The sequence below is a fragment of the Cupressus sempervirens genome, chromosome 6 (assembly GCF_028749045.1).
Source record: "Cupressus sempervirens isolate cs-2001-9-10 chromosome 6, ASM2874904v1, whole genome shotgun sequence".
NCBI classification, from domain to species: Eukaryota; Viridiplantae; Streptophyta; class Pinopsida; order Cupressales; family Cupressaceae; genus Cupressus; species Cupressus sempervirens.
In genome coordinates, this window is record NC_143123.1 from 432,079,369 (window position 1) to 432,093,773 (window position 14,405).

The 14,405-nt window shown below is 39.9% G+C and overlaps 2 protein-coding genes across 4 annotated transcripts in view; both read right to left on the reverse strand.

The window, feature by feature from the left end:
* The window catches only part of UAH (ureidoglycolate amidohydrolase), a 327,116-nt gene that overhangs the window by 224,515 nt on the left and 88,196 nt on the right, over positions 1-14,405 (reverse strand). The gene's annotated exons all lie outside the window — the stretch shown is intronic.
* LOC149552894 (uncharacterized) lies at positions 1,110-11,742 on the reverse strand. 2 transcript variants are annotated; one of them, XR_016352981.1, is made up of 6 exons: positions 3,753-11,742; positions 3,383-3,598; positions 3,103-3,255; positions 2,564-2,964; positions 2,010-2,409; positions 1,110-1,890 (listed from the first exon to the last, which is right to left on the reverse strand). XR_016352981.1 is itself a non-coding variant. In XM_089788438.1 (6 exons), exons 5-6 carry the CDS (start codon positions 2,353-2,355, stop codon positions 1,577-1,579), a joined length of 660 nt encoding a protein of 219 aa, XP_089644564.1. In that variant the 5' UTR covers positions 2,356-2,409; positions 2,564-2,964; positions 3,103-3,255; positions 3,383-3,598; positions 3,753-9,741; the 3' UTR covers positions 1,110-1,576. The 2 variants fall into 2 exon arrangements, 1 of the variants encoding a protein (XP_089644564.1); XM_089788438.1 differs by having other exon boundaries at positions 3,753-9,741.

Genomic DNA, 14,405 nt, shown 5'->3' on the forward strand with positions numbered 1-14,405 from the left:
TGTTATATTTGTTGAATGCAAGTGTGGAAGAAGTCAAATTATTGTTTGAGGATGTGGATTTGGGGGAAAATTGGTCTTCAAAGTCTATGATTCTTGCTATTTTGGCTCTTTGATCTCCAAGTAAGTGGACTTTTTCAAACTTACTCATCAATTCATGCTTATCTTGCTATTTCCATGCATATTTTCGCTTGATGTTGCACACTTGTTGATATAGATGTTGTGAAAAGTGCATTTTTTCTTTAAAAATGATGAAAATTCTCATTTCCATACTTTCGGATTTTTCCCAAATTTCAAATTTGAGTTTGCATTTTAAAGTAACTTGCTTGTTGACATGTTTGAGTCTAAGACCAAAGGTACATGTTTCTTTTGTGTTTGTTTTCGTTGTTTGTTTGTTTTCTTTCTTGTTTTTCTTCATTTGGAAGAAATTGCAAGTTGTTTCCCAAGAACTTGAGCATGCTTCACTTCACTTCACCTTCCATCATCTCGTGCAAGTGCATCATTTCATTTCATATTCGCCATTACATGCCAAGGCACATTGCATCCATTCCTTTCATATGCAATTACACTTCAAGAGCAATTGCATGTAATTCCACTTCTCATATCATGACACATTGCATCTCATTCTCTACATATAGTTACATGTAATCTCATCCTTTGTCCCAGTGTAACGAGACTCGGACTCGGCTCGGACTCGGCAAGGGTAACTTGACTCATGACCCGGCTCTGACTCTTGACCCGGCTCGACAGTGACTCGGCGGTGACTCGGCGAAGTGAAAAAGCCTCGAAATTTTGAGATTTTTTAGGATTTAAAGAACATTCCATGCACCCATTATTGAATAAAGCGTAAAGACACAATAACATCATTAAATCAAAGATAATTTGATCGTAATGCACATACTTAAAGTTAAAACTTAAAAGTCAAACATCAATTACATAAGTACAATACTACAAAGGTAAATTGCTAAAAGTAAATACTATACTACTAGTAATTAAAGTTTAAAGTTTAACTTTAAAGTTTAGACATACTTTAAAGTTAAACAGTAGCTAAAGCCTGAAGGAAACATTATAAAAGTAAAAGTGTAAAACATAGAATCATATATAAAATGATAAATCCATGCAAACCATCAAAATGTATATGCATTATGTATTATGAAATCCAACATATCAAGATTCAATAGTCATCATCAAATTCAAATGTTCCAAATGCTGATCATATATTAAGTTAAACTATTAAACAAAAAGTTAAAACAAGACTATAAGTCTACAGCGAGGGCTCCTAGTCGGAGTCCTCATCATCATCCCCATCGTCATCCTCATCCTCATCCCCAACCTCAGCCTCAACCTCAGCCTCAATATAATCTATAAAATGCCTCTTAGTAAGGCGTCTAAGGTAGGTCCTGGATGTCTCAGTAGCCATAGCATCAGCCTATGATGTGCCTCTAGGATCAACTGTACTCTCTGCCTCTGCCTCTGCCAATGTCTATGAGGTGCCACTAGGAACAACTGGAGCTCTCTGGTCCTCTGCTGCCATAGCCACAACCTCAGCCTGGCCCTCTCTATCTGCCTAGTCAAGCTACTATAGGTCCTCATCATCAAAGACAGGATCAGTAGCCTCAGTGATCCAATCAGACTCTGGATCAACCTCCTCTAGAGTAATTGGAGAGGTGTCACTATCCAAAATCTCCCTGATCCTAATGCGCAGGTTGTAGTGCACAAAGACTAGCCTATTCATTTTCTGCACAGACAACCTGTTACGCCTCTTCGAGTGGATGTGCTCAAACATGCTCCAGTTGTGCTCACATCCAAAAGCGCTACTTGGCTGGCTCAAAATGCGAATGGCGATTTGCTGAAGGTTTTTGGTTGAAGGCCCAAACATTTGCCACCATCTATCTGAATTTTGAAAAAAAGAAAAACAAAAAAATATTAGTCTCATTTCAAAATTTGAACTTCAAGTTTAAAGCTACAAATTTAGAAACTAGATTATATAAGGCTTAGGCTGCAATTTTTACCTAGCCGCAATTTTATACGACCTTCTTTGCAAATTTGACTTGAAAAAATGGGCCCTGATGCATTATTATAGGCATCCATCTCAAGCAATATATCTATGGGATTAGGGGACATCTTCGATATCACTGTGTATAGGCCACTAAGAACCTCCTCATCTGCCTTGAAATCATCACGGAAATGGTATGCCGGATTGAGGTAATAGGCTGCTGCATGGATGGGCTTATGAAGCTGATTTTGCCATCTCCTATCAATTATGTCCCAAATAGGGCCATAGTTTTCCTCAACTCCTACATATTTGGCCTTAATAGCCTCCTTGACCCTATCCATGCCCTCATAAATGTAGCCCATAGAAGGCTTCTTGCCATCAGCAACTCATAGGAGGGCTACAAGGGGCTCGGTAATCTACAAAACAATTAAACAAAAAAACAATTTAATGAATGATGAAACTCTGCAAAGTTGCACAATGAAAATAAAACAAAAATATGTATGAGATAAATTAATTTATTAAATTTTTAGACTTAAGCTTTTAAAATTTTAAATTTAAATTTTAAATTACCTCCATAATCTTCGAACATGGCTCCCAAAAACCATCATCATCATAAATGCATTTTGTTGCATCTATCTCTGCAGAGCTACTGGCAAAGGAGGAGGAACTCCATTCTGGACCAACAAACATGCACCTCAACTCTAACCTTGAAGTCAGCAAGGATTGTAGTGTGATAAAGTTAGAGGCAAATCTTGTGATACTAGGACGAGCCAACTATTTTCCCTTCATGTATTTCCTGATAGTGTTGAGGACCAAGGCATGATTATAGATGAACTTACAAAGATTTTTGGCCTTGGTAACACATGATTTCACCCATACAAGCTTGCCAATATCCTTTAACATGAGGCCAATGCAATGGGCCGCACATGGAGTCCAAAAGATTTTTGTGTGTCTCTCCATCAATAGTTTTCCTGCAGCATTATTAAATTAGTTAGTAAACAATGAAAATTTTTGATGTATTAAAAAACTTTTAATTTTCAAAATTTAATGAAAAACTAAAACAATTTTTTTAGAAGTAGAACTTAGAAAGTTAGAAGTTAAAATTTTACCTGCAGCAACATAATTAGCTGCATTATCAGTCACCACTTGGACAACATTGTCTTCCCCCACCTCCCTTATGACATCCTCAATAGTCTCACATAAGAATTTTGCATTTTTCACACATGAGGAAGCATCTATGGACCTCAAAAAATTGGTGGATCCTGAAAGTGAAAATTAAACAAAATAATTATCATTCAAGAATCAATACTCAATAAAACAAAATTTTCGTTATTCAATAATAGTATACATTAAATTTTAGACTTCAACAAGTAGAGCATGATGAATTACCTCCGCTAGAAACAAGAAAATTTAGGAGGGTTCTAGACCTCCTATCTGTCCATCCATCCGTCATGATGGTACACCCCTTTTGGCTCCAAATCTTTTTGTGGTCCTCCAACTCAAGTTTCATCTCCTCAACCATATCTAGCAAGAGGGGGCCACTCAACTCATCTTCAATGGGGCTCTGAACCCCACACCACAGATGGAAACTGCATCAATCATCCCCTGCCAATAACGAGTCTTGTTACATTTATAAAAATATTTTAATTAGCATATTTCAAATTTTCAACATCAAGTTAAAAGTATAAAATTGAATATAAATTTTAAAACTTAAAACGTAAAACAATCAAATATAAATGAAGTTGAAAACTTGAAGTACCTGGCTGCTATAAATGAAATGTCGTAGAAAAACCAAAACTTGCAAATTGCTCTTACTCCAGCTTCATGGATCTCCCTATTCCAGCCCATGCTCTCAAGTAACGGTTGTGCACCAGGAGTGGTACATGGTACAAAAAAATTGTCCAACCTACTAGATTTTCTGACTCTAGGACGAAAGGTAAAGCCAGCACTATTAGAAGGGGCAGCAGCAGTAGCATCACTAGAAGTGCAAAGAATAGATGTAGAAGAAACACAAGCAACAGAAGCACTAGGACGATAGGGGGGACGAGAAGAACCTTCTCCAACACAACCTACTAACTCAAAAACATTTGCAGATGAGCGTGGAAGGGAACTAAAACCAATCTGAGCTAACTCTTCTAATTGTTTTCTTTTTAATTTTTTTTCTTGTTCATATTTTTCCAAGGCTACATAACAAAAACGTTGAGCCTCAACAGTTGCAGTGCCACAAGGCTCAGTATCATGACCACGTATGCCAGCAATATGGTATTTTAATCTATTTATCCCCCCACTATTAATGGTTTTGCAAAATAGGCATTTTGTTTGAGTTCTCTTTCTACCCAAAAATTCTATGGTGAACTTCCAACACTCATCTTTTTTGTTGCCTTTAGAGAGCTTGGGTTTTTTACCTCTAGAAGCCATTATGACTTAATTAAGGAAAAAGGTAAAGGTTGCTAAAATAAGACATTTTAGACCAAATATTACCATTTCAGCATTGCATTTTATGAAGATCTAAAGTTAAAAAAAAAACTCATAAACAAACCAAAAAAATTCATGCAAAAAACCCATAAGCATAGACAAAAAAATCATCAAAATCTAAACAATCAAGTCTTACCTCTTTCAAATGCTTTGGGAAGTGTTGAAAAGAGCTCCTATAAACTCCTTGATGATCTAAATGCAAGCTTCAATATCACAAATGCAAGCTCTTCTCCTCTTCCTTTCAGCTGGTTGCAAAACAAGAAAACTCTATTTCTCTTCTACCTCTCTCTCTCTTTCTTCTTTTCACTATAGACTGTTATGGGAGACCTTTTAGGGTTATATGAGTGAGAAATTTTTTTTAAAAACATTAAAAAAACTTGTAAAAATTTATATTTTAATTGTCAGATTTCAAGCCTGCCGCGGCCGGGTCAAGGTGGGCCGGGTCACGCGAGTCACTCCTCCTGACTCTCTGCTTGCGGGTCACGAGTCATTGTGACTCGGCAAGGTCAGCACGGCTCGCTAACTCACATGATTCGCGTGACTCGCCGCAAGTCACGTTACCCTACTTTGTCCACATTTATATTTATCCTTTGTTCTCATTTACACGCATTTCCATCTTCTAAACCTAAATGCATGTTTGTTTTAATCCACTTTACATCTAGTGACATCCAGAGAACCCAGTTTTGACTAAAGGTCACACTTTTAAAGTCAAAAGTTACCATTTGCATGCATTCCCATGTGCCTAGCCTTCATTCCTCAAGGCATCTTTACAAGAACTCATCCTTTTTCCATAAGCATTTACATACCATCCATCTTCCTAAGTCCCATTTTAGCCCTCTACATGTACTTTCCATATCACATCCATTCATTGCATATGTTCCATGAGTGTCTAATCAATACTCTGAATATATTGTTCCTCAGAGATCCATTTTGCCAATATTCTCATGGAGTCAAAATCCATATCTTCAAATGATGGATTCGATCCCATTGAAACTTTCATATTGCAGCAAGTCAAGATATGCTAGAGTTTCTATAAAGAATGAAGACATCTAGCAAAGAAGGCATGCTTTCAGTCAAAGAAGAGATAATTCATTTGGTCATCATTTTTCTAATAGTTGTCTGAGAACCTAAGTTCGTGTGGGAATGCACCAAGCACTTTGTTTCAAAAAAAAAAGGTTAAAGGTGTTGGTGGAAATTTTTTCCGAGTTTACCTAAATACCCAAATATGCAAATAAGGACTAAGGAAGAGACAAAGTCCCTATATGAGAAGAAGCTTGAAGATTGCATGGGCATCATCAATAAGGGTTCAGCTAACGAACCAAGGAGGCATCATTACAAGTAAGTGAAGAGTTCAAAGATGAGTACAAACGAACCAAGGAGGCATCATTCCAATTAAGTGAGGATTTCAAAGATGAGTACAATGACATGATTTTAGGCTAAATAGGATCATGGGAAAACACCAAAGAGCTATGTATCATGGAGAAAGTATCAGCAGGAATAATGATGATTAATTGGGCCAAGATGATCAATGATAACTTAGACACCTAATTGAGGAACTTAGAGAAATCAAGGTCATTCTGTATGGGTTCCTACATGATCTACATGTTGGTAAGGAATATCAGGTATCAAGGTCTTATACGTAGAGGCATGGTAGGGAATGACAAAGGGCAATTCAATGTATATGATTGCTATACTGAGCTCCAGCCTCATGAAATGACAAATTTTAAGAGGGTTAATGATACTTTTTCCATGAACATCACATGATTTCTACAAGGTGGACTACATAGGAGATTATCCAAGAAGGCTATAACATTGTTTGAGAAATATGAATATTGGAATATTCAGTTCCTTGCTTTCACTTACCTAAGGAGGATTCTCTTCAACACCCTACAACCTTCCAAAATATCCTACCAATAAGATGGTCTTGCTAAAGGTAGCAAGGCAATTGTCACAATTTGATTGCATACAAAAGGAGAAACATACATAGGGTGCCTTACTCTACCACATCAGCGAAAATGTTTGAAATGTCCTTCACCATAGGCAACATGTAATATCCCCGTCATAGAATAGATTATTAATCAAACTATTATTAATGGGCCGATTGATTTAATATATCTTGGACCCATTTTTGTTTTATTTCCGTAGTTTGTGTTGCCATCGGCTACCTTTGTACACCCTCGAAAAGTTTTCCTCGAGAGGTATTTAAGCACGGCTTGTAGGTAGTCTTTAGGTATGCAATTTGGATTATTTTCTCTGTACTACGAATTCCTGTTGGAGTTCTCTATTGTACGCCATTTCGGAAATGAAAGACCTTCCCTATTTTGTTTATCCGGTTTTGGTGGGATTTAACCCTCACCCTATTCCATTGCCTGTAACACTTCGCTCGGATCTGGCAAATCGGAGCATCATCTTTTGACATATTTTAATTTAAGGATTATTCGTATTCAAGTCTCTATTATTGTATCTGGATTTCATCTAAATCTATTGTGTTTGTGCATGAAGAAGATTGCATTCACAGTTGGGCTCAAATATCTAACCATGCGATTCCCGAACATCCCCATACTGCTCCTCATTGCCCATACAGCCTACATTCTCACCCTCCACTCACACCTCCATACTTCCCTTCCATGTATCCACCATACGGCTTACCGTACGGCCATCTTGGCTCTCACACCGTACACCATTTCCTCCTCCACCGTACACCCAGCATAGACCGTCGTACAACCATCCTTGACCACCATACGGCCCCATTTGATCATCGTACGGCTTCCTGAACTGTACACATTGCTGCTTTTTGTTCCACCGTACAGCCAGCACATAACTTCCGTACGTGGACGAAGCTACCAGACAGGAGCTCCGAAGGAAGAAACTATGTTTCAACTGCAAAGGACCATGGGAAATTGGGCACAGATGCCTCGGAAAAGGAAAGATCCCTTACATTGAGGTCGTGTCCAATGATGAGGACGAACAGGAAGAAATACCCTCCAAAGACAACCAACACCACGACGACACCAACATGGCTAGTTTGAACTGTACGAAAAGAATTGCAACATTGGTACAGCGTTGAGGAACTATCACCTTAGCCAGTAGCCCGAGGTGCATAGTTTTTTGTGTACGGGGAACCCTTCAAGGACAAAATGTTATGGTAATGCTCGATAGCGGAGCCACTCTGAACTTCATAAACTCATCCCTGGTGAAACGAGGAGGTCTACCTACAGAGCCGCACGCAGGATTCCAGGTCAAGGTTGCCAAAGGGACTCTTCTGCCCTATCACAATGGCGTTCCTCGGCTAAGTATCACAATGGCGAATCACACGGTGATTGAGGATTTCTTCACAGTGGACCTTGATGACATGGAGGTTATTCTAGGCATACAATAAATGGAGACACTTGATGAATACACTCGGAGCTTCAAACAGATGGACTTCACTTTTGTTGTCAATGGAAAGAAGGTTGTTCTCTGCGGAATGGTAAATGAGGGTCTGATGGAAGTTTTTGCACATCGGATGGAGGCAATTTTTCAGCATGATGATGTTGCTTGGGTTGCACATTGTTTTGTTTCGGCAAAACCTATAAAAGGGCAATGGACACCTCCCTAGGATGATGATCTCCAGAATATTTTGAGTGACCATGATAAAGTTTTTATAGACATTCCTCCCGGCATACCACTTCATCGAGGGTTTGAATATACTATCAAGTTGGAAACAGGAGCTAAGTCGGTCATAACCACACCGTACCACCATCCCAAGAAATTCAAAGATAAGATCGAAAAGACAATTCAAGAACTACTTGAGAAAGGATGGATCCGTCCCAATTCTAGCCCTTTTGTGTCATCAGTGGTATTGGTCAAAAAGAAGGATGGGAGAATGCACATGTGTGTGGACTACCGTGCGTTGAACAAAAAAACAATAAAGAATAGATATCCCATTCCAAGAATAGATGAGTAGTTGGATGAATTGCATAGTGCAGTCTATTTTTCGAAATAGATCTTCATTTCGGATACCATCAGATCCGCATGAGGGAGAAAGATGTGGAAAAGGCGGCCTTTCATTGTCACTACAAGCATTATGAGTTCTTGGTCATGCCATTCGGATTAACGAATGCACCTGCTACATTCCAATCATGCATGAATCACATCTTCAACAAACAATTGCATAAGTACTTACTAGTATTTTTTTATCACATTCTTATTTATAGTAGGACATGGGAAGAGCACCCAAAGCATCTGGATGAAGTCCTAAGGATCATGAAGGATTAGTCTTTGTTCGCCAAGCATTCCAAGTGTGAATTTGGCATGACAGAAATATTGTATCTGGGATATGTTGTCAGTAAATATGGAGTTCAAGTCCATCAGGAGAAGATTCAGGCTATCCTTGTTTGGCCTCCCTCAAAATCACTCACGGAGTTGTGAGGATTCTTTGGACTGTGCAATGATTACTGAAGGTTTGTAAAAGAGTTCTCTCAGCTCAGCACACCATTAACAAATTTGATAAGAAAGGGGTCCTTCCAGTGGAATGAAACGGCACAACTCACTTTTTTTAAGCTGAAGGAAACAATGAGCACTTGTCTTGTGCTTTCTTTACCTAATTTCACTCAACCATTCATTATGGAGTGCAACGCCTTCGGAGAAGGCATTGGCGTAGTAGTGATGCAAGATAGACACCCCATAGCCTATGAGAGCAGGAAGCTTACGCAAACAGAACACTTATATTCCATCTACGACAAAGAGATGTTGGTCATCATACATGCAGTAACCAAGTTTCGACAATATCTAGTGGGTGCCAAGTTTGTTGTTCGTACAGATCACAATAGTTTGAGATTTTGTTTGAAGCAACGGGACTTGAATGAGAGGCAACAAAAATGGGTAAGCAAGGTTTAGGCTTTTGATTTTGACATTGAATATGTCAAAGGAAAGAACAATGTCGTTGCAGAAGCTTTGTTCAGAAAACCTGCCATCTGCTTACTAACCCAGATTTCAATTGAGTGGAAAGCACACTTGTTGGTAGACTATTCCAAAAACACATTTGCCTGTGAGCTAATAAATGGCAACACCTAGGATGATCGGTACAAAATGGTGAATGACATCATTTACTATAAGAATTAGATACTTTTAGTGCCAGAACCCAAATTGAAGCAGAAAATCTTGAAGGAGGTACACGAGTCACCTTTGGCTGGGCACCCAAGCTTCCTCAAAACTTACAGACAACTCAGGGAGAGGTTTTCGTGGAAAGGTATTAAAGGAGACATACTGCAGCATGTAAGAAAGTGTGCTGTCTACCAGCAAAATAAATCCGAACATACTGTACCCGCCAGGTTATTGCAGCCTCTGTCTATTCTAGAACAGAAGTGGGGAAGTATCTCGATGGACTTCATTACTGGACTCCATAAGGTGAACAAGAAGGACAGTATCTTCGTGGTAGCTATAGACCTTTCACCACTCAATGAAGAAGGAAAGCTCATATTGGAACCAAGAGAGATTATTGAGGTACGTGAGAAGACCCTGCGAAACTGAACAATGAAGGAATATTTGGTACGCTGGAAACACTTACCGTTGGACGACGCAACCTGGGAAAGTGAGCACATTCTACAACATCCGACATTGCGTTTTCTTGAGGACAAGCAAATTTTGGGATGGGAGGACTGTAGTATCCCCATCATAAAATATATAATTTATCAAATTATTGTTAAAAGGGTCCATTGATTTAATATATCTCAGACCCATTTTTGTTTTATTTTTGTAGTTTGTGTTGTTGTCGGCTATCTTTGTACACCCTTGGAAAGTTTTCCTCGACAAGTATTTAAGCATGGCTTGTAGGTAGGTCTTTAGGTATGCAATTTGGATTATTTTCTCTGTACTACGAATTCCTATTGGAGTTCTCCATTGTACACCACTTCGAAAGTGAAAGACCTTCCCTATTTGGTTTATCCAGTTTCGGCGGGATTTAACCCTCACCCTATTCCGTCACTTGTAACACTTTGCTCAGATCGTATTCAAGTCTCTATTATTGTGTCTGGATTTCTATCTAAATCTATTGTATTTATGTATGAACAAGATTGCATTCACAATTGAGCTCAGATATCTAATTGTGTGGCTCCCAGACATCCCCGCACTACTCATTGCCCGTACGGCCTACATTCTCACCCTCCACCCACACCTTCGTACTTCCCTTCCATCTATCCATCGTACAACTTATCGTACAACCATCTTGGCTCTCACACCATACACTATTTCCTCCCTCTCCACCGTATGCCCAGCATAGACCACCATACAGCTTCCTAAACTGTACACATTGCTGCTTTGTTCCACTGTATGACCAGCACATAACTTCTGTACGGCCATTCTTGTGTCTTCCACACCATACGGCCCCTACTCTAGACAATCTCTACGGCCATCAAGTCGGTCGTCTCTAGCCCTTTGCACTTGGGAACATTACACAGCAAAGAGCTAATATGGAGTTTTAGCTTTATCATCTTGGAAGCTATAGGGCAAGGAAAGAATTTGATCCATTCCAAAAAAGTCCAATTATAAGCAAAAGAGATACAAATACAAGATAGACATAGAGAACTATTGGGCAAATGTAGTGGATTAATATGTAAAAAGGAGAAAGATGTGGTCGAAATAGCAAGGTTTTCATGTCGACATATAGCATTTTCCCCACTCCTAATCAAGTCAAAAATTATGGAAGTCATATTCCCCCCCTTTGAGTATGAAAAAGGCAAGCCAATCCAACCACCTAATTGGTCACAAGTAGATAAACTTATATAACTGGACATCTTAATAAGGGAGATGGCTAGCAAATCAAGAGCACAGGTAAACAAGCAAATAAACAAGTTGATGTGGTGAGGTGTCACCAACAACAAGTGAGAGGAATATAAGGGATCTAGGAGTAAAAGGCTATCTCCAAGTTTGCAACCATTGGTGATGTCATTTTATTATGGGATTTTAATGCCTGAACCAAAGATTTACAAACTCCTATACATGACTTGTACTTCTGAGATGGATCCGAATGGTTTGGGGCTTCAGCAGACCTTGGAGGATAGTCAGGGACCACTCTCTATTTATGGCCGTCATCTCCTCCAGCTTTGTGAGTCCTCTGACCTGGTGATTCTGAATGGCTTCTCATACTTCCGCGATTCTAAGTTGTTCACTTGTTGGCCCCTTGTGGTGGTGCTAGTGTTGTGGACTATGCCCTCACTTGTGCTTCCTTCACTCCCTTCATCTGCAATTTCACCATTACCATCTTCCCCTGGCCAACCATGCTCTGCTCAGCCTCATGCTTCACTTTACCACCCGCTGTTTGCCCCCCTCACCCATCCCCCGCTGATGGCTTCTTGAATCCTTGTTTGCTTCCACTTCCTTGAGAGCGATGCTAAACTTTTCCTCATCCATCTCAGACAGCTTCTTCCCCCTAGTGGTTTCTCCAAATCCGACCAGGTCTCCTCCATGTTTGACCTTTTGGCCACAGCGATCTGGGAGTATGCTCTTCTCTCCATCTCCTATTACCCCTGCCACTGCTCCTTACGTCGTAGCACTTGCCCTATGAACCGTTGGTTTAATGATGACTGTAAATCCTTCCACAACTACTTGCACTCTACTTTCTTGTCCCACTTAGATGATTTCACCAATATACGTCGCTCTTACATTCGTTTCCTCAACTACAAGAAACGATCATTCATTGCTTCCCAGTGTCGTTCCCTTTGCGACACGTTATCCTGCAGCCTAAAGTTCTTCTAGCGCACTTTATTCCCTTGCTCCCCCCCTGCACTTCACCCTTGACCTCCACTCCCTCACCACCCATGCCTCCATTCTCTATGACATCCTTGGACAACCTCCTATCCACTTCACCCTGCCTCCCAACTATCACCTTTTCACCCCATCCATCATCCGGGTGGCCATCAGATTCATGAGCTCCAACAGGCAGGGATAACTTTAAGAAAACCTCCTTTGGAAAAATGTATAAAATCGTGGTGAGTCCAACATTACTTTAGGGGCAAAAAATTAATTTGTATTGGCAATTTTTTTTCAAAATAGGAAAAAATTTAATTTTATTGGCGACTTTTTTCCGTCATATGAAAATTTTGTAAAACCATGGCGAATCTTTAATTATTTCAGAAAATTGTGACCAAAAGTAAAAATATCTGGAAACCATAAATTAGTATCATCCAAGATACAATAACACTTTTTAATGACTGTTAGATGATCCTAAATCAACGGTGTAAATCCTATTTCAGGGTAAAAAGTTGAAGTACAAGTAGTTTCAAAGAAAGTTTCCGAAATAATGACATTTGTCCATACTATAATCTATTTCAAGCCAAAGATTAGAAGGATAAAAAGTTCCTTAGAAAGTCTCCGGAATAGAGACACTTGTCAAATCTATGTACTTTAAATATAACCCAACTTAAAGTTTTACCATAGATTGGCGAATGTGACCATCTATTAAGACATGCCTCGAAAATTGTGGGCAAAAATATTTAATTTACCATGTGGAAAGATTAGATTTCATTGGCGAAGTCATTGTCAAAATAAAAATGATTATGTATCATTATTGGTGATTGGTCTGAGCATGGGACCCAGTTTTCATAAATTGCAGGCGATGTCGCCACCCCAAAAGTGCAAAAAAAATTGCCGAATTTAGGGTCCCCAATGAGTGAGATTTGCCATTTGCCCAATATTCGCCACTAAAGTAAACCCTACCAACAGGCAGCTAATGAGGGGGGTTTTCAGGCTAAGCTCCTTAAGCTTGGTATCACTATCTCACTTTCCTTTCTTCCTGTGCTGTTCAATAGAGCGGACTGCACTAGTTTTCCAATTTCATGGTCGAGACACATCATATATCCGATTCACAAGACAAGCTTGGCTTCAAACTCAAGCAACTACAGAACCATCATGATTGGGCACGCTTTTGCCAAGCTCTATGCTACAGCATTGACCATTAATCTTTATAGTGAGCTTGATAGGAGAGCTTGCAGAGCTAGAGGCCAGGCTGGCTTTCGAGTGGATTACTTGACCATGGACCACATCTTGGCTCTATAGGCCATCATTGAGGAGGCTCTTCACCACTCTGCGAAAGTCTATTGTTGTTTCGTGGACTTTTGTAAGGCCTTTGATACCATCCCACGCGTGGTCCTCTTTCTTTTCAAAGACTAAGAAACATCGGCATGTCAAAGACTTTATTGATAGCTATTATGAGACTATATGAGTGTGACTGGTAGATTTATGACGTCAAAGCATTTCACGCCTCCCATTCAGAGTACTATTGGGGTGAAATAGGCTTGCCCTCTTTGCCCCACCTTGCTTGGCATCTATATTGATGAGCTTGAGTCCTTCCTCAGGGACTCCTCACTCCCTATTGACAGTTGCTACTCATGGTCCTGATCTCCATTCTCCTATCTGCCGATGATGTGATCCTTCCGGCCTCCTCCCCTGAGGGTCTCTAGTGGCTTCTTGTTGGCTTGGCTTCATTTTGTGACCTTCGGCAGCTTTCCATGAACTTGAGCAAGACTCGGTTTACGGTTTTCAACTATTAGAAGACTTCACACTTGCACTTCTATTTCCAGGGTCAGGAGATGAGATTACCACTTCCTATGTGTACCTTGGGGTCAAGTTCTCTAGACCTCACTTCAGTTTAAGACCTGTCATACAATCTAGGGTACTAATAGGATGGGCTCCCTTGTTATGCTCAAGAGACAATGTTTTAAGCATCAATCCCAGGACACTTCATCCAAGTTGTCCCTCCTGGACTCTTTAGTCAAACCGAGTATTCTTTATGGTTCGGTGGTTTGGGGACCCTCTCTTCTTGACTTGGATTGGACCTCCATCGAGCACGTCAAGGCTTTGCTGCTCTGACGTATAATCAGATGTCATCAGCTCACCCCTCATAGCATTATTCTAATTGAGTTTGGGGTCCATCCCTTCAGGCTGGCCACTATTTTTTATC